Source organism: Schistocerca americana, chromosome 7 (assembly GCF_021461395.2).
Source record: "Schistocerca americana isolate TAMUIC-IGC-003095 chromosome 7, iqSchAmer2.1, whole genome shotgun sequence".
Taxonomy (NCBI): Eukaryota; Metazoa; Arthropoda; class Insecta; order Orthoptera; family Acrididae; genus Schistocerca; species Schistocerca americana.
Window position 1 is genome coordinate 532,675,248 of NC_060125.1, and position 22,249 is coordinate 532,697,496.

Genomic DNA, 22,249 nt, shown 5'->3' on the forward strand with positions numbered 1-22,249 from the left:
TTCTAAATCCGTGCTAATCTGTGGACAGAAGATTTTCTATGAAATTGAGAATGGGCAAATAAAGGGAGGAATGGGTGGGAATGCGTGAAATCCACCCACACAGGGTATTGTAGTAATGCAATGCCAAAAGTTGAAAATTTGTGCCAGACTGGGACTTGAACTCAGATTTACCATTTCTGATGAGTGGATGCCTTAACTGCTTCAGCCATCCGGACACGTTCCCTGACCAACTCATATTGCCAACTTCTTGCACGCTGCAAACTGAGAATATGTTCAAGAATTCTGCAGCAAACCAATGTTAAATGGATATTGGTCTGTAAATTCACGAATATGTAGTTTACCCTTCCTGTATACGGGTGTCAACTACACTTTTTTCCAGTCACTCAAGACTTTGCACTGCATGAAAGATTTGCGATGGATACAGTCCCAGTAAGAGGCCATTATTTATTACGGTGACTGGTTTCGACCACTGCTGTGATCATCTTCAGACCTACAAGTTGTACACAAAGCTTTAATTAGAGGGCTATATATATATATATATATATATAACAATGAATTACAAATGGGTAAGAAGCTCCTTCTGGCGGTAAATCACCACTGGAGAAACCAGTGCACATCTTGCTATATATAATGGAGGCTCCGCCAACTTCTGACGGAATAATGTCATTACTAACCATTCGGTTATAGGTCAAATAACAATGTAAAATTTCTTAGTTAAAAGAAGATTGTCAAGAAAGGAAAATAAACACACACTAAACTTACCTTGTTTAACAGCTATTGTCAATTAAGAGGCATTAAAAATATTTAAAAATGTAGGGTAAATGAACTTCATTTTGACAGTACATGGGTTGCCCTCTCAAGCCCTGTTAGTGAACCATTTGGAACCACTGGTTGCTATGCTGAAGTTGGACGCCATTCCAAAGATGTGGCAGAAGGCTTCTTCCCACTGAAGTTGTTGTAAAGTCGATAGGCAAACTAGTGGTTGCCATGGTGAGGATAAACACAAGTCCAAAGATGTGGCAGCAGGCTTCTTTCTAACGAAGTCTGCACCTATGTCGTTCACTCTCTTTACAGCGAGTCTGTCCCTCTACAAACACCTTTAGAGGCTGTCGCTGTTAGAGTGTGGGATCCTCAGGCTGTTACTGTCTGCAGTCTCTATCTTCCACCAGATGGTGATTTCCCGCAGCATGTCCTGGCTGCGCTGATAGCCCAATTGCCGCCACCTTTTTTGTTACTGGGCGACTTCAACACCCATAACTCTCTGTGAGGTGGATCAGTGGCAACAGGACGAGGCAGCATCGTTGAGCAAGTATTGGCACAGCTCGACCTTTCTCTTATAAATACTGGTGCCTTTACACATTTCAGTGTGGCGCATGGCACTTACTCAGCCATCAACCTTTCGATCAGCAGCCCTAGCCTTTTACCGTCTGTCCAATGGAGTGTGCATGACGACTTTTGCGGTAGTGACCACTTTCCGATCTTTCTGTCACTGCCACAGCATCACTCTTCTGGGCGCCCATGCAGGTGGGCTATGAATAAGGCTGACTGGGACTTGGTCACGTCCATTGCCACTATTGAGCCTCTTTCCAATGATGCTGTTGCTGCAGTGGTTCACTCAGTCACCACCGGCATCGTTACTGCCACAGAATCTGCCATTCCCTGTTCTTCTGGGTCCCCTCGATGGAGGACTGTGCCTTGGTGGTCGCCCAAGATCGCTGAGGTGATTAAAGATCGCAGGCGGGCACTCCAGCGTCACAAGCAGCATCCCTCATGGGCACTGCTCATTGCCTTTAAACGGCTCCGTGCACTATCCCGCCGCCTCATTCGCCAACGCAAGCAGGCGTGCTGGGAAAGGTATGGCCTTCGTACCTCTCCATTGTATGTTTGGGCCAAGATTAGGTGACTCTATGGATATCGGACCCCCACCAGCGTACCTGCACTTTCACTGAATGGAGCAGTCTGCACCGACTCTGACACAATTGCAAACCTCTTGGCGGAACATTTCGCTCAGAGTTCCACTTCTGCGAATTACCCACTGGCCTTCCGCTCTCTGAAAGAGTGGTTGGAACGTCAGAGCCTTTCATTTCGCACGTGCCACCCTGAATTGTACAATGCTCTGTTCAGTGAGTGGGAATTCCAAAGTGCCCTAGCCACTTGCCCTGATAAGGCTTCTGGGCCAGATCGCATCCACTGTCAGATGCTCAAACACCTATCGGTGGACTGCCAGCAACAAGCAACACCTCCTAGACCTTTTCAACCGTCTCTGTGTTGAGGGTGAGTTCCTGTCGCAATGGTGGGAAAGCGCCGTAATCCCCATGTTGAAACCTGGCAAGAGCCCACTGGAGGTGGACAGCTACCGCCCCATTAGCCTCATCAGCGTTCTTTGCAAGTTGCTTGAACACATGGTGAGCCGGAGGTTGAGTTGGCTACTTGAGTCACGGGGCCTTCTGGCTCCATCTCAGGGTGGGTTCCACAAGGGCCACTCTGCCGCCGATAATCTGGTGTTTGGAGTCTGCCATCTGTACGGCCGTTGCCTGCCGTCAGCATCTGGTTGCTGTCTTTTTTGACATGCGGAAGGCATACGATACGACATGGCGACATCACATCCTCTCTACGCTTCGTGGTTGGGGTCTTCGGGGTCCGCTCCCGATTTTCATGCAAAATTTTCTGTTGCTTCTTTCCCTCCGCATGCAAGTTGTGGCCCCCCATAGTTCCGAGTTCAGGAGAATGAGGTACCGCAAGGATCTGTCTTAAGTGTCTGCCTCTTTTTAATTGCAATTAATGGGTTCGCTGTGGTGGTGGGAACGTCTGTCTCAGCTTCCTTGTATGCTGACGACTTCTGCCTATACTTTAGCTCCACTGTCATTGCGGCTGCTGAACGGCAGCTGCAGGGTGCTATCCGCAAGGCACAGTCTTGGGCTGTAGCGCATGGCTTCCAGTTTTCGGCTGCCAAGACCTGCATTATGCATTTCTGCTGGTGACACACTGTTCACCCTGAGCCATGGCTTTATCTTTATGGCGAACCTCTTGCTGTGGTGGAGACGCATCAGTTTTTGGGATTGGTTTTTGATACCCAGTTGACTTGGCTCCCTCATATTCGGCAGCTTAAACAGACGTGCTGGCGGCATCTTAACGCTCTTCGTTGCTTGAGTCACACCAGCTGGGGTGCTGATCGGTCTACCCTTCTACAGCTGAATGAGGCGTTAATTCAGTCCTGTCTAGATTATGGGAGCTTGCCTTTTGGTTCGACATCCTCTTCCGCATTGTGGTTGCTGGACCCCATCCTTCACAGTGGGATCTGACTCACCACTGGAGCTTTCCAGACAATCCCTGTCAACAGCATACTTGTGGAGGCAGGTGTCCCTCCATTGCGGTTCGGGCACCAACGATTACTAGCTGCTTCTGCTACACACCTTTGTAGCTTGCCCGAGCATCCCAATTATAGTCTCCTGTTCCCTCAGTCGGTCGTCCATCTTCCGGAACGGCGACTCTTGTAAGGGTGTATGATCGCGGTTCACATCAGATCTCTTCTCATTGGGCTTGAGGTTTTCCTTCTTCCACCTCTTTTCTGGGCCCCTCTGTGTATACCCCTGTGGTGTATGCCCCGCCCATGCCTTCGGTTCGATTTGGCACAGGGCCAGAAGGACTCGGTCCTTCCTGAGGCCCTCCGCCGCCGCTATCTTTCAATCCTTGCCGCATTTCAAGGCTCTGATGTTGTCTGCACTGACGGTTCAATGGTTGCTGGTCATGTTGGTTATGCTCTTACTCTAGGGGATCATTATGAACCACACTCATTGCCAGCTGGCAGCAGCGTATTCACTGGCGAGCTGGTCACCATCTTTCGCGCCCTAGAGTATATCTGCTCTTGCTCAGGTGAGTCCTTCGTTATATGTAATGACTCCCTGAGCGGTTTACGAGCTATCAACCAGTATTTCCCTCGCTCTTGCCTGGTGATGGCTGTCCAGGAGTCCTGCCATACTCTTGCCCGTTGCGGCCGCTCTATGGCCTTTGTGTGGACTCCGGGTCATGTTGGCATCCCGGGAAATGAATGTGTTGACACGCTGGCCAAACAGGCTATCGGTGCACTAGCCTTGGAGATTGGCCTTTCGGATAGTGACCTCAGGTTAGTTCTGCGGCAGAAGGTACTTCGCTCCTGGGGTGAAGAATGGCGCACCCTTCCTTCACCCAACAAACTTCGGGCCATCAAGGAGGCTACGGGTGCATGGCGTTCCTCCTTGCGGGTCTCTCACAAGGACTCTGTTGTCCTCTGCCGGTTGCGCATTGGCCACACCTGCATGACACACAGCTATTTATTGTGCTGCGAGGACCCACCTTTATGTCACCGCGGGTCAGCTTTGACAATGGTCATCATCTTGTTGGACTGCCTGCTTTTAACTCCGTTCAGGGATACGTTTGCACTGCCTGATACACTTCCTGCACTTTTATCAGATGACGTTGCAATGGCGGATTTAGTTTTGAGTTTTATTCATGCACAGGGGATTTTTATCGCTTGATCTAAGTGTTTGTCCTTTTGTGTTGAGTCTGGCCTTTGGCCTACGATTTTAGACTGGGGTTTTTAGTGCGTTTCTTGGTGGTTGGCTTTTCCTTTCTTGTTTCTATGGTCAGCCAACCACTATCGCACTCGGTGTGATTTTAATTCCTTTTTAATGGTCTCTGTCTATGTCTTTCTTGTCCTGTGTCCTCTCTTGTCATCTCCGTTGTTTGTTTTTATTCATTGTGAGTGTTTCAAGTTCATAGAAAAAGGGACCGATGGCCCTAGTAGTCTGGTCCCTTAAATCCCACAAACCAACCAACCAACACAGCACATAGAGAGAGAAAGTAACCTTCCTTCCTATCCAAGGTCTTAAAACAGCTTATGAGGTGGCACTCATCTTGGATCTGCTTGATTAAATGCTGGTGAGTGCTATCTGCAGAGCTCAATAAGGCACACCAGTTTTAGGTGCTATACACAATGTTCAGTTAGAAGACTTATTGGTAAGTAATTCATTGGTGCCAGTGATTTAAATATGTGTAATGTGGTTAACACAGTGTAAGAATCTCCTTAGATATTTGGGGCTATTAGTGCATGTGTTTGTTGTGCTTTTGACTCAGAAATAAGTGGCTTGAATCTTACTGGTGGAAGAGAGGGGAAGAAAATGATCGTGTAGTAGCTGTACTACTGTCATGTGTTAAATTCAAGAATTACCCAGACCATATCGTTAAGTGGGGACATCTAACACTGTTCTTGGTTTTATTTTTGGTGTAGGGAGGCAATAAGCTTTTCTTACCTCTTGATACTTTTGAGATGTGTGAGTTATATCTTGTACTGGGATTCATTTTTTCATTTGTTTCTTGCCATTATCAACACAAATAGGACTCTATATTGCTCCCTCACTACATTTAACTTCAAGACAGTTGAGTTGTAGGTTGATAAGACATCAATTTGCATCTGGGCAAGTCACGCGAGCAATTAAAGCTGTATCAGTAACAGTTTGAAACAATGGGTATCTGCAGTCTTCCCTGTTTTAATGGTCACCCAATGTCTCTCACTGCCTACAAAAATGATAGCCTTCAGAAATCTTCAGCATTCTATTCCAACAAGTGATGCATAGTAAAATAATGTCCACAATTTTCCGGTATTATTTGTAAAAGTACAGAAACCATTTTTCCTTCACCTCCTCATTGGCATTCGTGTATCAATGAGCTGAGGCCTTTGTTATATACAGATTTTGTTGCAATGAGTTGGTTATTTTGGCTCAAAATGTAGTTTACTTTTACAACTAGTGCAATATGTTAAATATTTCATATTTCATGCTTTACCTGTGTATTCCTCATGGCGTAACTTTTCTCCCAATACAGTTTTTAGACGATCTAGAATTTAACATATTGCATTAAAGTATTCATAATGTTACTCTTCATTTTATATTTGCCAACAGTGTTGCACAATTAGCTGCAATATTAAAAACAGAACCCAATTGTTTTACCACCAGGTTTGAGCGACTAACTGTGAAACTATAAAAAAGCATTATCTGTTTTCTTCCTACAACTTTAAACATTTTATTTTATTTGGTTATTTATTTTTATTCCATTTGGAGATATGCAATCATGAAATAAGCCATTACCTACAGTATGCAAAAAAAGAAGAAAAGAAAATTAGATATTATTTGTTCATTCATCCACTGCTCATCTTACAATATATTAGAGATACCAGTGTATTAAACAGGTAAAACAGAATTAAAAGTTGACAAACACGCAGGTGAAGAATTACAGTTGTTGTTAGTTCCAAAGCAAAGTTACAGCCTTCAGTAGTTGCTGCACACCTCTGAGTCTCCATTACTTTGGGTTTCCATTCCCCTGGGATAACAAGTGAGCATCCCATGAAATGTTGAAAGAAGATACACCAAATGATGATGATGATGATGATAACAACAACAGCAGCATATGCAGCATACAAATTTTATTTCAGTTTACAAAGATTGATATGTGAGAGAAATTTGCCTAGAAAGATACAGGAAAGCATGACTTGGGCAGAGCTTCCCAATAGCTGTTACGTTGGATATACATTATGTATCAGAAATGGAAGAAGTATATAGAGGGTTGATACAATGGCTATGTACTTGAGGGCAATATTATGGAGATGGAAGAGGACATAGATGAAGCTGAAATGGGAGATACGGTACTGCGTGAAGAGCTTGACAGAGCACTGAAAGACCTAAGTCGAAACAAGGCCCCAGGAGTAGACAACATTCCATTAGAGCTATTGATAGCCTTGTGAGAGCCAGCCATGACAAACTGTACCATCTGGTAAGCAAGCTGTATGAGACAGGCGAAATATCCTCAGATATAATTCCAGTCTCAAAGAAAGCAGGTGTTGACAGGTGTGAAAATTACCAAACTATCAGTTTAATAAGTCACAGCTGCAAAATACTAACACAAATTCTTTACAGATGAGTGGAAAAACTGTTAGAAGCCGACCTCGAGGAAGATCATTTTGAATTCCCTAGAAATGTTGGAACACGTGAGGCAATACTGACCCTTCAACTTATGTTAGAAGATAGATTATGGAAAGGTAAACCTACATTTCTGGCATTTGTAGACTTAGAGAAAGCTTTTGACAATGTTGACTGGAATACTATCAAATTCTGATTGTGGCAGGGGTCAAATACAGGGAGCAAAAGGCTATTTACTTTGTACAGAAACCAGATGGCAGTTATAAGAGTTGAGGGGCATGAAAAGGAAGCAGTGGTTCGGAAGGGGGTGAGACAGGGTTGTAGCCTATCCCTGATGTTATTATTTAACCTATATATTGAAAAAGCAGTAAAGGAAACAAAAGGAAAAAATTGGAGTAGGAATTGAGATCCATGGTGAAGAAATAAAAACTTTGAGGTTTGGTGATGACGTAGTAATTCTGTCAGAGACAGCAAAGGACCTGGAAGAGCAGTTAAACGGAATGGACAGTGTCTTGAAAGGAGAGTATAAGATGAACATCAACAAAAGCAAAATGAGGATAATGAAATGTAGTCGAATTAAATCAGGTGACACTGAGGGAATTAATTCAGGAAATACGACACACAAAGTATTAGATGAGTTTTGCTATTTGGGAGCAAAATAACTGATGACGGTTGAAGTAGAGAGCTTATAAAATGTAGACTGGCAATGGCAAGTTGGCAAGGAAAGCGTTTCTGAAGAAGAGAAATTTGTTAACATCGAGTGTAGATGTGTCAACAAGTCCTTTCTGAAAGTATCTGTATGGAGTGCAGCCATGTATGGAAGTGAAATGAAATGTGGACAATAAATAGTTTAGACGAGAAGAGAATAGAAGCCTGTGAAATGCGGTGCTGCAGAATAATGCTGAAGACTAGATGGGTAGGTCACATAACTAATGAGCAGGTACTGATTAGAATTAGGGAGAAGAGGAATTTGTGACACAACTTGACCAGAAGAAGGGCTCGGTTCGTAGAACATGTTTTAAGGAATCAAGGAATCACAATTTTAGTATTGGAGGGCAGCATGGAGGATAAAAATCATGGAGGGAGACCAAGAGATGAATACACTAAGGAGACCCCGCCCCCTGCTGGCCTGGGGGTTAGAATAGGCCCAAGGTATTCCTGCGTGTCGTAACAGGCGACGAAAAGGAGTCTCACACCTTTCGGCCTTCATGTGATGGTTCCCTGTAGGGTTGATCACTATTTTTCAAAAGTTTCCCAAAGAGCGAGCCAATTGGAGATGGGCACATTACATGGTGCATTGCACCCATCGTGCATTGAGATCTTTAGCCCACTTTTTCGTCATGGCATTGCAGTCACACTCATCCTCCATCTCTTGAGCGAGGACACCTTTCTGGGTGCGTTTTCCCCCCACCCGCTATGGAGTGTCATTTTCTGCACCAACAAAGACCATGGAATTCTTTGCACCTCATATCAGCACAGTAGCCAGTCCGTTGTGGTGGGGCCGCCATGTACCCTGTTGGTTGTACCCCCCTGTAGCCCCCTGACTACACAGGGATCGCTCTGCTGATGACTGCACCATTAACTCCCCACGTATGACAAGGAGTAGATGCCCATCACCCTGGGGCATCGGGACTCCTGGCAATGGTCACCCTGCTAGGTGGCCTTTGCTGCAGTTGGGTGGTGCCTGTGGGGGAGGGTCCCTGATTGGAGTGGGTGGCATCAGGCCGGATAATGCGCGATGAAGCATACCACATCATCATTTACTGGTGATCAAACACCAGCAGTCTCTAAGCGTTCCAGGTCTCAGTACAATGCAAGGAAGTATGATCCTAAATAAGGAAGTATGATCCTAAATCGTTCCCCTTCCTGTCCGCACCATGGGAGGGACGCCAGGCTAAGGATTGCAGCAAACCTTCTTCACCCCGTTACCTCGTATGTATGAGAGCTGATAGGGACTCCTTTGTCTTGATGAAGCCTCTGTTTTTTGTAGAGCATTTAGAGGACAAGTTTGGGGAGGTGGAAGGCTTGTCCAAAATGTGGTCAGGCTCAGTCTTAATAAACAACGGCATCCTCTGGAAGGGGGGGGGTTTCTGTTACCATCACGCTTCAGCTTCATAAGAGTTTAACCCTTTTGTGGGCAAAATTATTGACCAGTTTTTTTTTGATGAATGGAGAGCAGATAGTGGTTAACAGATAGTTATATTTATCATACAGAATATCAAATTTGCTCCAACTGTGAAAGTGAGGTCCCACAACAAGGTGGGAAGTATTCTTCCCACTGCCCTTCCTTGGAGTTAAATGACAAAAACAACTTTATATTTATTTGATAAATTTACTTCTCTTGTTACAATGATTGTTCACAATTACTTGCCATGAAATTATGTGAAACATGAGTCTATGCAAAGTGGTATTTGACAATATGTACAAACACAGCGAGTGCTCATTTCCGCAGCTTTGGTACTACAATGATGGCACGTCCAGTAGGTTTCTCCTAAAATGGGTTGATGCTCCCCTACAGCCAAATGACGAAAATCTTCAGGTACTTTACCTGTTTTTGCCAGAAAGACAGGTTTTTGCCCACGCCTTTTTTGGGATGAGAAGCACCGATCAATTTTCTGGCTAGATGGATCCTGTATGGGAGCTGATCATGCTGTCCACTTTCTCTTTTACTTATTTTCCACAGGATAAAACTATTCAGTGCAGCAACATCCACCAGGAAATAAAATATTCTGTGCCACCATTTTACAGAACGTCTGCCAGTAGCATACCTTTCTCGTAATTGATCAAACTTATCGACACCACCCATTATTTTGTTGTATTCTGCCACAACTTCAGGACAAGAAATCTCTGTATTAGTACCATCCTTGTTTTTCCTTTTCACTGTGGCTGTTTCTCATGGGTCATGAATTGAGGACAGGAAAGTGACTGGATGGTTATCCATCCATTTTACTGCAGAAATCACTCCTTTTGTTTAAAACTGGAATTCTCCTCGTTCCAATCTTATGTTTTCCTTCATAAATTTGGGTAAATCATAAGTATTTATCTTATACTATAGCTTTGAGAAAAAAATCACAAAAGTCAAGCAAACAGCACTGAAAGGCTCCTCTACAGAGCAACACTCAGCTATACAATGCCTCTGCGCGAAGGTACAGCAAAAACGATGGGAACTTCTGATTGGAAGTAGTACCCTATACTGTTTACTAGGTGGTAGCACCGTACAGAGGTGGGATCTGTGAATCCCACGGGACTAGGAGTGAGTTCATTGTAGTGGGAATCATGTTTCCCAAGGCTCACGAAAGGGTTAAGTATGGTCCAGGGTATCATATTCCACAGGGACTTCCTTTTGCAGTCTGATGATGAGCTGCCCGCCAACTTAGAGCAGCGAGGAGTTTTATTTTGTCCGGGGCGTCCATTGGGGTTCGAAGGATAATCAGGTTGCCACCTGTGCCTTCATCTTGGCCTTAGAGGGTGACACATTAGCCAAGAAGGTCAAGGTTATGGTCTACCGCTGGGATGTCAAGCCATATATCCCTCCCCCAATGCGGTGCTTTAAGTGCTGGAAGTTCAGCCATATGTCTTCCTGCTGTACTTCCAGCATAACATGTTGAGATTGTGGACGTCCATACCATCCCAATACTCCATGTGTCCCACCTCCCATATTTGCCAACTGCGGAGAGCATCATTACCCTTGCTCACTAGACTGCAGGATTTTACAGCGAGAAAGGGAAATCATGGAATAAAAGACTCTGGACCGACTGACCTACACTGAGGCCAAGAGGAAATTTGAGCACCTAAATCCTATGGCTATAACCTAGTCTTATGCCGCTGCTATGAGAACAGTTGTAGCCTTAACAGTTCCGTGAATTCCAGTCGACTCTCAGAACTGGAAGACTGCACCTGTCCCCTTGATGGTGGGGGGCACTTCACTCCCTGTTGCTCCCGCACCACCTACCTCAGGAGCACTGTCCCTCCAACTATCAGGGACACCAGTCCCCACTTCTCAGATGGAGAAGCGAAAGTCTTCTTTGGCTCCCCTCGTGAAGAAGGGGTCCCTTGGGTCACTCCTTTCCCAGATTTCTGCTATTGGGAAAGATGACAGTCACTAGTGGCTGAAGTGCCCAAATGCAGCTGGTTGTAGGACTTCACGATCATCCTCAGTCCCGGAGACTGAATCAGTGGAAAATGCAATCCCTCATTCTCTAGGGTGCCCCCGGTGAAAGACAGTCCCTTGGTGGTCACCAGAAGTCACTGAGGCAATTAATGAGCATTGGCGAGCTCTATAGCGACATAAGTGGCACCCTTCCCTAGAGTACCTAATTGCCTTAAAGGCCCCATGCCCGCGTTCACCTGGTTACAAACTGACTGAAACAGGAGTGTTGGGAGAGGTACATGTTGACCATTGGGTGCCATACATCACCTTTCCAAATCTGGACGAAGCACTTCGCTGAGAACTATGCTTGAGCCTCTGTGTTGTAGAACTACCCCCCACCCCACCTTTCGCACCCTCAAACGGTGGATGGAAAGTAAAGTCCTCTTGTTCACTGCATGTCACAGTCAACTCGAGAATGCCGCATTCACAGAGTGGGAGCTCCTCAGTGCCCTTGCACATTGCCCCGACACAGCTTCTGGGCCGGATTGGTGCACAGTCAGATGATTAAACATCTCTCGTTTGACTACAAGTGCCATCTCCTCGTTATCTTCAGCTGAATCTGATGCGATGAAAGTTTTTCCATCGCAATGGTGGGAGAGCGCCATCATTGTGGTGCTAAAACCCAGTAAAAATCAGCTTGATGTGGATAGCTATCGGCCCATCAGTCTCACCAACATTCTCCGTAAGCTCCTGGAACGTATGGTGTGTCAGTGGTTGGGTTGGGTTCTGGAGTCTCGTGCCCTACTGGCTCCATGTCAGGGCGGCTTCCACCAGGGTTGCTCTACCACTGATAATCTTGTGTCCCTCAAGTCTGCTATCCAAACAGCATTTTCCAGATGCCAACACCTGGTTGCCGACTTTTTGACTCACATAAGGCATACAACATGACCTGGTGACATCATATCCTGCCTTCCATAGTCCTTCCCCTCCCTGTTCAGGAAAATGGCGTTCCGCAGGGGTCTGTATTGAGTGATCTGTTATTTTAACTGGCCATTAACGGCCTAGCAGCAGCTGTAGGGACGTCGGTCTCCCCTTCTCTGTATGTGGATAGCTTCTGAATTTCGTATTGCTCTTCCAGTACTGGTGTTGTTGAGTAGCACCTACAGGGAGCCATTCACAAGGCACAGTCGTGGGCTGTAGTCCACAGCTTCCAGTTTTCAGCTGCAAAGTCGTGTCTCATGCACTTGTCGGTATCGTACCATTCATCCAGAACCTGACCTTTATCGTAATGATGATCCACTCACTGTAGTGGAGACGTATCGATTCTTAGAACTGATTTTTGATGCCTGATTGACTTGGCTACCTCACCTTCATCAGCTTTAGCGGGAATGCTGGCAGCGCCTCAATGCTCTCCACTGCCTGAGCAACACCACTGGGGTGCAGATCGCTCTAAGCTGCTATAGCTTTACGGAGCCCTTGTACAATCCTCCCTTGACTATGGGAGTTTGGTTTACAGTTTGGCAGCATCCTCAGCGTTGCGTTTACTTGACCCAGTGCTCCACTGTGGCATTCGCCTAGCAACAGGAGCTTTTAGAACAAGTCCGGTGGAGGCCAGAGTCCCTCCATTGTGGATCCGACATGCACACATCTGTAGTTCTCCTGAGCATCCGAATTACAGTCTCCTTTTCCCACGTGCGGCAGTTCATGTCCAGCATCGGCGGCCCAGGTCATGGCTCATGATTGCGCTTCATGTGCAATCCTTTCTCTCCAAACTGGAGTCCTTCCCTTTACTACCTCTACTTGAGGTCCATTCATGTACACCTCCATGGTGTACACCTCGGCCGAAGCCTTTGCATGGCCCTAAGGACTCCGTTAACCCCCCGCTCACCGCTGTCACTTCCTCTCGATTCTTGACGTGTTCCGGGGCTCTGAAGTTGTTTACACCAACAGCTCGGTGGCTGCTGGTAATGTTGGCTTCACCTATGTCCACAGAGGCCATAATGAACAGCATTCCTTGCCCGCTGGCTGCAGTGTATTCATTGCAGAGCTTGTGGCCATATCTCGTGCACTTCAGTACATCCGTTCCTGTTCTGGTGTGTCGTTTCTTTTCTGTTCTCTCTCTCTGAGCAGCTTACAAGCTGTCGACCAGTGCTACCCTTGCCATCCTTTGGTAGTGAACATCCAGGAGTCCATCCCTGCCCTGGAACGGTCCAGTCGTTCAGTGGTGTTTGTGTGGACCCTAGGATACATCGGAATACCAGGCAACGAACTTGCAGACAAGGTGGCGAAACAGACTATGTGGAAACTGCTCCTGGCGATGGGCATCTCTGAAACTGACCTGCGTTCTGTCTTACACTACAAGGTTTTTCGGTTTTGGGAGACAGAGTGGCAAACAGTATGCACAGCAAACTGTGTGTTATTAAGGAGACTGTGAATGTGTGAAAGTCTTCTGTGCAGGCTTCTCGCAGGGAATCAGTTGTCCTTTGTCAGCTCCTTATTGGCCATACGTGGCTCACACATGGTTACCTCCTCCGTCGTGAGGACCCATCTCAGTGTCTCTGTGGTTCCCAAATGACGGTTGTCCACCTCTTGCTGGACTGCCCACTTTTAGCCACTCTGCGATGGACCTTTAACTTTCTCAGCACCCTACCATCAGTGTTGGGTGAGAATGACTCAATAGCAGCTTTAGTTTTATGTTTTATTCAGAGTGGCTGGCTTCTCCTTTTTAATCTCATGGTCAGTCAGCCATGTTAATCTGCTTTCTTGTTTTTAGTCTCTTCTCCCTGTTTCTTGTGTGTGTCTGTGGCTTTCTTGACCTGTTTAGCCCATTGTAGTGTTTGTTGTCCTTCTGTCATTCTTCTGGTTCTTCCTTTCTCATGTTATTGTGCCATACATCTTCTTTGTTTTCTTCTTTCCCTTGGGTAATTGTTCTACTGGGAACAAGGGACCAATGACCTTGCATTGTGGTCCTTCTCCCCCCCCCCCCCCCCCCCTTTTTCAACACACCAACCAACCAACCAACCAACCAAGCACTAAGCAGACTCAGAAGGATGTGGGTTGCAGTACGTACTTGGAGATGAAGAAGCTTGCACAGGATAGAGTAGCATAGAGAACGTCAAACCAGTCTCTGGACTGAAGACGACAATAACAACAACAACAACAACAACAATGTCTGACATGGAGTGACGAAATATATTTCTTGGTAGACAGTCCAAATGGGAATAAGTAAGAAGTTAACAGAAAGTCTGTTGGTTCAGTATTCTTATGTTCTGTAACATTTTAATACTTCATAATAAGGATATTAAATTCTGAGAACTATGCACCACCTTTCATTTATTTTCAGGCGAGAGGTTGATTGTCTTTATTATTTTGTAAATTAGTGTTAATGTAATATATTTATGTTTAACTGTTCCATTCATCCTAAACATGATGTTCTTTAGCATTCAAGAGAATTCATAGATGACAAAAAGTAGAAATATTTTGTGAAGTTGTTTTGTTGGTATCTGCTTTAGCATTAATAAGACAACAGGACCTCTGTACTGAAGTGAATAATATAAAAAGACCTGTAAGGTAATGAAATGTTTGTTTTTATTAATATTGGTTTCTGCTCTTTATGATGATAATTGTTTATGGTTAAAGTGTTCAGGACCTTCAATGGAACCAACTATTTTCTCCAACAATATTCTGCTTTCTGAACATATAACACCAAGGCTACAACAGATCAAGAAAGGAGACATTGTTATATCAAGATCGCCAACAAATCCAAGACAGCATATTTGTAAAAGAGTAACTGGCCTTCCTGGGGACAGGAAACTGATGGGATTTTCATGTAAAGTGGTATGTTTCATAGTCATGCATTTTTTAATATTTTGTTGCAGAATCCTTCACTTTGTTTTAATAGATTCATTCAGACAAAACTGCAAGTACCTTGCTTTCCTATCAATTATTTTGTAAGTGTGTTGTCATTATTGTCAAGTTTTATTCTCTGCTGTAGGTTCTTAGAAACTTATGTCTACTGTGATGATTAAAATAGACAGTGGAAGTTATCAGTTACTTGAAATGTGGAACATGTAAGAGGGAACAGGGAACATGTTGTCACTCTGCGCTAATGTTTAAGTGTAACAGAACATAAATGGAAAATATGATAGACCAGTGCAAGCAGTGCTACATCCAAGTAAATTATTTGTTAAAAATTAAGTGTCTTGTTTTGCAGTTCACAATTTTTTTCAGTAGATGTAGAAATAACTACATTACTTTCTTAATTTAGCAGTGGGGAGGCATTTACTGATAAATGATTTCTGTTTACAGATAAAAGCGTGCCATAACAATAAAGTGTAACTTGTACATTTGAATGTATTCTCTTCTTTCAGCTTTTGTAATGACTGTACATTGTTAGACGCACAGAAGAGAGGCTGGCCTTCAGTCCTATTGCACAAGTGTATGCAATGCTTTAGACAAGATATTGAATTTTACTTTGAGAATACTGAGGCTGACAACAGAGTGGCAAGTGAGTGGGGGAGAGATTGGGGGAGGAACAGAAATTGTGAGTTAATGCAGCCGGATGGGGGTTTGTCGGGGACGGCCAGCTCGTCCCACGCATCCCCCGATCGGACTACGACTGTGGTTGCCCGGGATACTGCCCGCATTGAGGCTGATCCCTCACCTGTGGTAGAGTGGGAGGTCGTCTCAAGGTGTGGCAGGGGGCGAAAGACATTCCGGAGGGCTGAACGGAAGGCCTCTCCAGTTTGTCTGACAGAACCGGTTTCAGGCTCTGTCTCAGGCTGATACTGATCTTCGGCCTGACATGGCTGCTTGTCCTGATCCAGAGGTTGCCCCTCAGTCTGCAAGATCCGGGCGGTCACAGAGGGCAGGCTTACTGGTAGTTGGGAGCTCCAACGTCAGGCGCGTAATGGGGCCCCTTAGGGAAATGGCAGCAAGAGAGGGGAAGAAAACCAATGTGCACTCCGTGTGCATACCGGGGGGAGTCATTCCAGATGTGGAAAGGGTCCTTCCGGATGCCATGAAGGGTACAGGGTGCACCCATCTGCAGGTGGTCGCTCATGTCGGCACCAATAATGTGTGTTGCTATGGATCGGAGGAAATCCTCTCTGGCTTCCGGCGGCTATCTGATTTGGTGAAGACTGCCAGTCTCGCTAGCGGGATGAAAGCAGAGCTCACCATCTGCAGCATCGTCGACAGGACTGACTGCGGACCTTTGGTACAGAGCCGAGTGGAGGGTCTGAATCAGAGGCTGAGACGGTTCTGCGACCGTGTGGGCTGCAGATTCCTCGACTTGTGCCATAGGGTGGTGGGGTTTCGGGTTCCGCTGGATAGGTCAGGAGTCCACTACACGCAACAAGCGGCTACACGGGTAGCAGGGGTTGTGTGGCGTGGGCTGGGCGGTTTTTTAGGTTAGATGGCCTTGGGCAAGTACAGAAAGGGCAACAGCCTCAACGGGTGCGGGGCAAAGTCAGGACATGTGGGGACCAAGCAGCAATCGGTATTGTAATTGTCAACTGTCGAAGCTGCGTTGGTAAAGTACCAGAACTTCTAGCGCTGATAGAAAGCACCGAAGCTGAAATCGTTATAGGTACAGAAAGCCGGCTTAAGCCAGAGATAAATTCTGCCGAAATTTTTACAAAGGTACAGACGGTGTTTAGAAAGGATAGATTGCATGCAACCGGTGGTGGAGTGTACGTCGCTGTTAGTAGTAGTTTATCCTGTAGTGAAGTAGAAGTGGATAGTTCCTGTGAATTATTATGGGTGGAGGTTACACTCAACAACCGAGCTAGGTTAATAATTGGCTCCTTTTACCGACCTCCCGACTCAGCAGCGTTAGTGGCAGAACAACTGAGAGTAAATTTGGAATACATTTCACATAAATTTTCTCAGCATGTTATAGTCTTAGGTGGAGATTTCAATTTACCAGATATAGACTGGGACACTCAAATGTTTAGGACGGGTGGTAGGGACAGAGCATCGAGTGACATTATACTGAGTGCACTATCTGAAAATTACCTCGAGCAATTAAACAGAGAACCGACTCGTGGAGATAACATCTTGGACCTACTGATAACAAACAGACCCAAACTTTTCGACTCTTTTAAGTGCAGAACAGGGAATCAGTGATCATAAGGCCGTTGCAGCATCCCTGAATATGGAAGTTAATAGGAATATAAAAAAAGGGAGGAAGGTTTATCTGTTTAGCAAGAGTAGTAGAAGGCAGATTTCAGACTACCTAACAGATCAAAACGAAAATTTCTGTTCCGACACTGACAATGTTGAGTGTTTATGGAAAAAGTTCAAGGCAATCATAAAATGCGTTTTAGACAGGTACGTGCCGAGTAAAACTGTGAGGGACGGGAAAAACCCACTGTGGTACAACAACAAAGTTACGAAACTACTGCGAAAGCAAAGAGAGCTTCACTCCAAGTTTAAACGCAGCCAAAACCTCTCAGACAAACAGAAGCTAAACGATGTCAAAGTTAGCGTAAGGAGGGCTATGCGTGAAGCGTTCAGTGAATTCGAAAGTAAAATTCTATGTACCGACTTGACAGAAAATCCTAGGAAGTTCTGGTCTTACGTTAAATCAGTAAGTGGCTCGAAACAGCATATCCAGACACTCCGGGATGATGATGGCATTGAAACACAGGATGACACGTGTAAAGCTGAAATACTAAACACCTTTTTTTAAAGCTGTTTCACAGAGGAAGACCCCACTGCAGTTCCTTCTCTAAATCCTCGCACAAACGAGAAAATGGCCGACATCGAAATAAGTGTCCAAGGGATAGAAAAGCAACTGGAATCACTCATTAGAGGAAAGTCCACTGGACCTGACGGGATACCAATTCGATTCTACACAGAGTACGTGAAAGAACTTGCCCCCCTTCTAACAGCCGTGTGCTGCAAGTCTCTAGAGGAACGGAGGGTCCAAATGATTGGAAAAGAGCACAGGTAGTCCCAGTCTTCAAGAAGGGTCGTCGAGCAGATGCGCAAAATTATAGACCTATATCTCTGACGTCGATCTGTTGTAGAATTTTAGAACATGTTTTTTGCTCGAGTATTGTGTCGTTTTTGGAAACCCAGAATCTACTATGTAGGAATCAACATGGATTCCGGAAACAGCGATCGTGTGAGACCCAACTCGCTTTATTTGTTCATGAGACCCAGAAAATATTAGATACAGGCTCCCAGGTAGATGCTATTTTTCTTGACTTCCGGAAGGCATTCGATACAGTTCCGCACTGTCGCCTGATAAACAAAGTAAGAGCCTACGGAATATCAGACCAGCTGTGTGGCTGGATTGAAGAGTTTTTAGCAAACAGAACACAGCATGTTGTTATCAATGGAGAGACGTCTACAGACGTTAAAGTAACCTCTGGCGTGCCACAGGGGAGTGTTATGGGACCATTGCTCTTCACGATATATATAAATCACCTACTACATAGTGTCGGAAGTTCCATGCGGCTTTTCGCGGATGATGCTGTAGTATACAGAGAAGTTGCAGCATTAGAAAATTGTAGCGAAATGCAGGAAGATCTGCAGCGGATAGGCACTTGGTGCAGGGAGTGGCAACTGTCCCTTAACATAGACAAATGTAATGTATTGCGAATACATAGAAAGAAGGATCCTTTATTGTATGATTATATGATAGCGGAACAAACACTGGTAGCAGTTACTTCTGTAAAATATCTGGGAGTATGCGTGCGGAACGATTTGAAGTGGAATGATCATATAAAATTAATTGTTGGTAAGGCGGGTACCAGGATGAGATTCATTGGGAGAGTGCTTAGAAAATGTAGTCCATCAACAAAGGAGGTGGCTTACAAAACACTCGTTCGACCTATACTTGAGTATTGCTCATCAGTGTGGGATCCGTACCAGACCGGTTTGACGGAGGAGATAGAGAAGATCCAAAGAAGAGCGGCGCGTTTCGTCACAGGGTTATTTGGTAACCGTGATAGCGTTACGGAGATGTTTAATAAACTCAAGTGGCAGACTCTGCAAGAGAGGCGCTCTGCATCGCGGTGTTGTTGCTCGCCAGGTTTTGAGAGGGTGCGTTTCTGGATGAGGTATCGAATATATTGCTTCCCCCTACTTATACCGCCCGAGGAGATCACGAATGTAAAATTAGAGAGATTAGAGCGCGCATGGAGGCTTTCAGACAGTCATTCTTCCCGCGAACCATACGCGACTGGAACAGGAAAGGGAGGTAATGACAGTGGCACGTAAAGTGCCCTCCACCACACACCGTTGGGTGGCTTGCGGAGTGTAAATGTAGATGTAGAACTCTACCATCTGGTGAGGAAGATGTATGAGACAGGCGAAATACCCTCAGACTTCAAGAAGAATGTAATAATTCCAATCCCAAAGAAAGCAGGTGTTGACAGATGTGAAAATTACCGAACTATCAGTTTAATAAGTCACAGCTGCAAAATACTAATGTGAATTCTTTACAGACTAATGGAAAAACTGATAGAAGCCGACCTCGGGGAAGATCAGTTTGGATTCCGTAGAAATGTTGGAACACGTGAGGCAATACTGACCCTACGACTCATCTTAGAAGAAAGATTAAGGAAAGGCAAACCTACATTTCTAGCATTTGTAGACTTAGAGAAAGCTTTTGACAATGTTGATTGCAATACTCTCTTTCAAACTCTGAAGGTGGCAGGGGTAAAATACAGGGAGCGAAAGGCTATTTACAGTTTGTACAGAAACCAGATGGCAGTTATAAGAATAGAGGGGTATGAAAGGGAAGCAGTGAATGGGAAGGGAGTGAGACAGGGTTGTAGCCTATCCCCGATGTTGTTCAATCTGTATATTGAGCAAGCAATAAAGGAAACAAAAGAAAAGTTCGGAGTAGGTATTAAAATCCATGGAGAAGAAATAAAAACTTTAAGGTTCGCTGATGAAATCGTAATTCTGTCAGAGACAGCAAAGGACTTGGAAGAGCAGTTGAATGGAATGGACAGTCTCTTAAAAGGAGGATATAAGATGAACATCAACAAAAGCAAAACGAGGATAATGGAAAGTAGTCGAATTAAGTCTGGTGATGCTGAGGGAATTAGATTAGGAAATGAGACACTTAAAGTAGTAAAGGAGTTTTGCTATTTGGGGAGCAAAATAACTGATGATGGTCGAAGTAGAGAGGATATAAAATGTAGACTGGCAATGGCAAGGAAAGCGTTTCTGAAGAAGAAAAATTTGTTAACATCAAGTATAGATTTAAATGTCAGGAAGTCGTTTCTGAAAGTATTTGTATGGAGTGTAGCCATGTATGGAAGTGAAACATGGACGATAAATAGTTTAGACAAGAAGAGAATAGAAGCTTTCGAAATGTGGTGCTACAGAAGAATGCTGAAGATTAGATGGATAGATCACATAACTAATGAGGAGGTATTGAATAGAATTGGGGAGAAGAGGAGTTTGTGGCACAACTTGACTAGAAGAAGGGATCGGTTGGTAGGACATGTTCTGAGACATCGAGGGATCGCCAATTTAGTATTGGAGGGCAGCGTGGAGGGTAAGAATCGTAGAGGGAGACCAAGAGATGAATACACTAAGCAGATTCAGAAGGATGTAGGCTGCAGTAGGTACTGGGAGATGAAGAAGCTTGCACGGGATAGAGTAGCATGGAGAGCTGCATCAAACCAGTCTCAGGACTGACGACCACCACAACACAACAGTACTAAGTTTAAAAGTAGCACAGAGACCACATCACCCTGCTGGAGACCCCTTCATACATGGAACTGTCGTGAGAACTCTAAATCTATTCTGACCACGCAAACTGTTGCTTTCATTGTCATTTCTGTCAACCTCACTAATTTTAGTAGGTTTCCAGAATGTATCAAGCTTTTTAGAATGTTATCCCTTTCTAAACTTTTGTATGCTTGTCTAAAATCAATGTACAACTAATGCAGTTGCTTGTTACATTCATAAAATTTCTCTAACACTTGCCTCATTAAAAATATCTGGTCCAGTGTAGGCGTGTTTCTCCTAAATCCTGCCTAATAATCTCCCAGCATCTTAGCCAAGAGACTAAAATCTTTCCAAACAATTTACATGTTGTTTGCAAGACAGTAATCCAACAGTAATTGCTTATTGGTTTCTAGTACAATGAGCAGATTATTCCCCCACTCAGATCCTTAGATTCTCTTCCTTTATCCATATTTCTTTCATTAATTCATTAACAGCTATCTCCATCGTGTTTGACCCAAAATTTTGATAATTCACCCTCTATGCTGTCTTCTGCTGCTGTTTGATTATTGTTTTAGTTTTCAATTGTAGTCCTCACTTCCTCTAAGAGCAGTGGTTCAATTTTCTGCTCGTGCGCTTCTAATTCTAATTCCAGTTCCTCCTCTTCCTCATTCAAGACTTCCTCTGTTTACCTCCCCCCCTTTCCATCTAGTAACTCAGTAAAATGCTTTTTCCATCTTTCCAAAGCTTAGCTTTAATCTCCAGTTTGATTTCCATCTTTATCGTTATAGAAGTCTGCTCTCTGTAGGAATCCTCTCTTCAGCTCACTAGATCTTTCAAAAAAAAAAAAATGAATACTTTCTGTTGTACCATTTTGAGGTTAGTAAGAACTGACATCATATGAGGGAGATAAGTGATATGTATCTCTAAATTTTTTTTAAAAAAATTATGTGTATAATCTTTTAATTGTGTTGATTACAATAACGTAGTATGTTACAATTGATTACTAGTTTCAGTTGATAAACAACCATCTGTGGATCTGTGAAAGTACCAGAAATGGAAAATTGCATTTGGTTAAAATGACTTTTACAATCTTGAAGAACATACATTATTTCCTAGTAATGTTCATTACATAGCAGAAACATACCACATGTGCTAGAGACTCTGTGTCTACGTTGAGTGTAGGCTAGAATGCCATCGTGTGTTAGTTTATCTTAGAACTATGCAAATAAATGGAAAATACCTACCAGGTAAATATGAACAATTAAAAATTTTACTATATATATATATTTTTTAAATAGGTGTTAGAACACAAATATAATCAATAAAAATATTCCATGCTCACTAATGACCCAAGTTTTCCATGTGTTCTTGGTTGCACCAGCAAAGTTATAGAGTGCAATTCTGAACCTATGAAAACAACTGAAAACTTTCTTTTGCTAAAAATAATGCATTAGACTGAGTTATACCATAAATTAATTTTAAAGGAGAAGGATATGAAAAATTTAAAATC

The 22,249-nt window shown here is 44.2% G+C and overlaps 1 protein-coding gene across 3 annotated transcripts in view; it reads left to right on the forward strand.

Annotated features, from left to right (window-relative positions):
• Window positions 1-22,249, forward strand: part of LOC124622105 (mitochondrial inner membrane protease subunit 1-like) — a 57,331-nt gene that overhangs the window by 18,004 nt on the left and 17,078 nt on the right. For all 3 annotated transcript variants that reach the window (XM_047147713.1, XM_047147712.1, XM_047147711.1), the window contains exon 2: window positions 14,680-14,877. In XM_047147713.1, coding sequence (XP_047003669.1) covers window positions 14,680-14,877 — 198 coding nt within the window. The remainder of the gene's footprint in view (window positions 1-14,679; window positions 14,878-22,249) is intronic.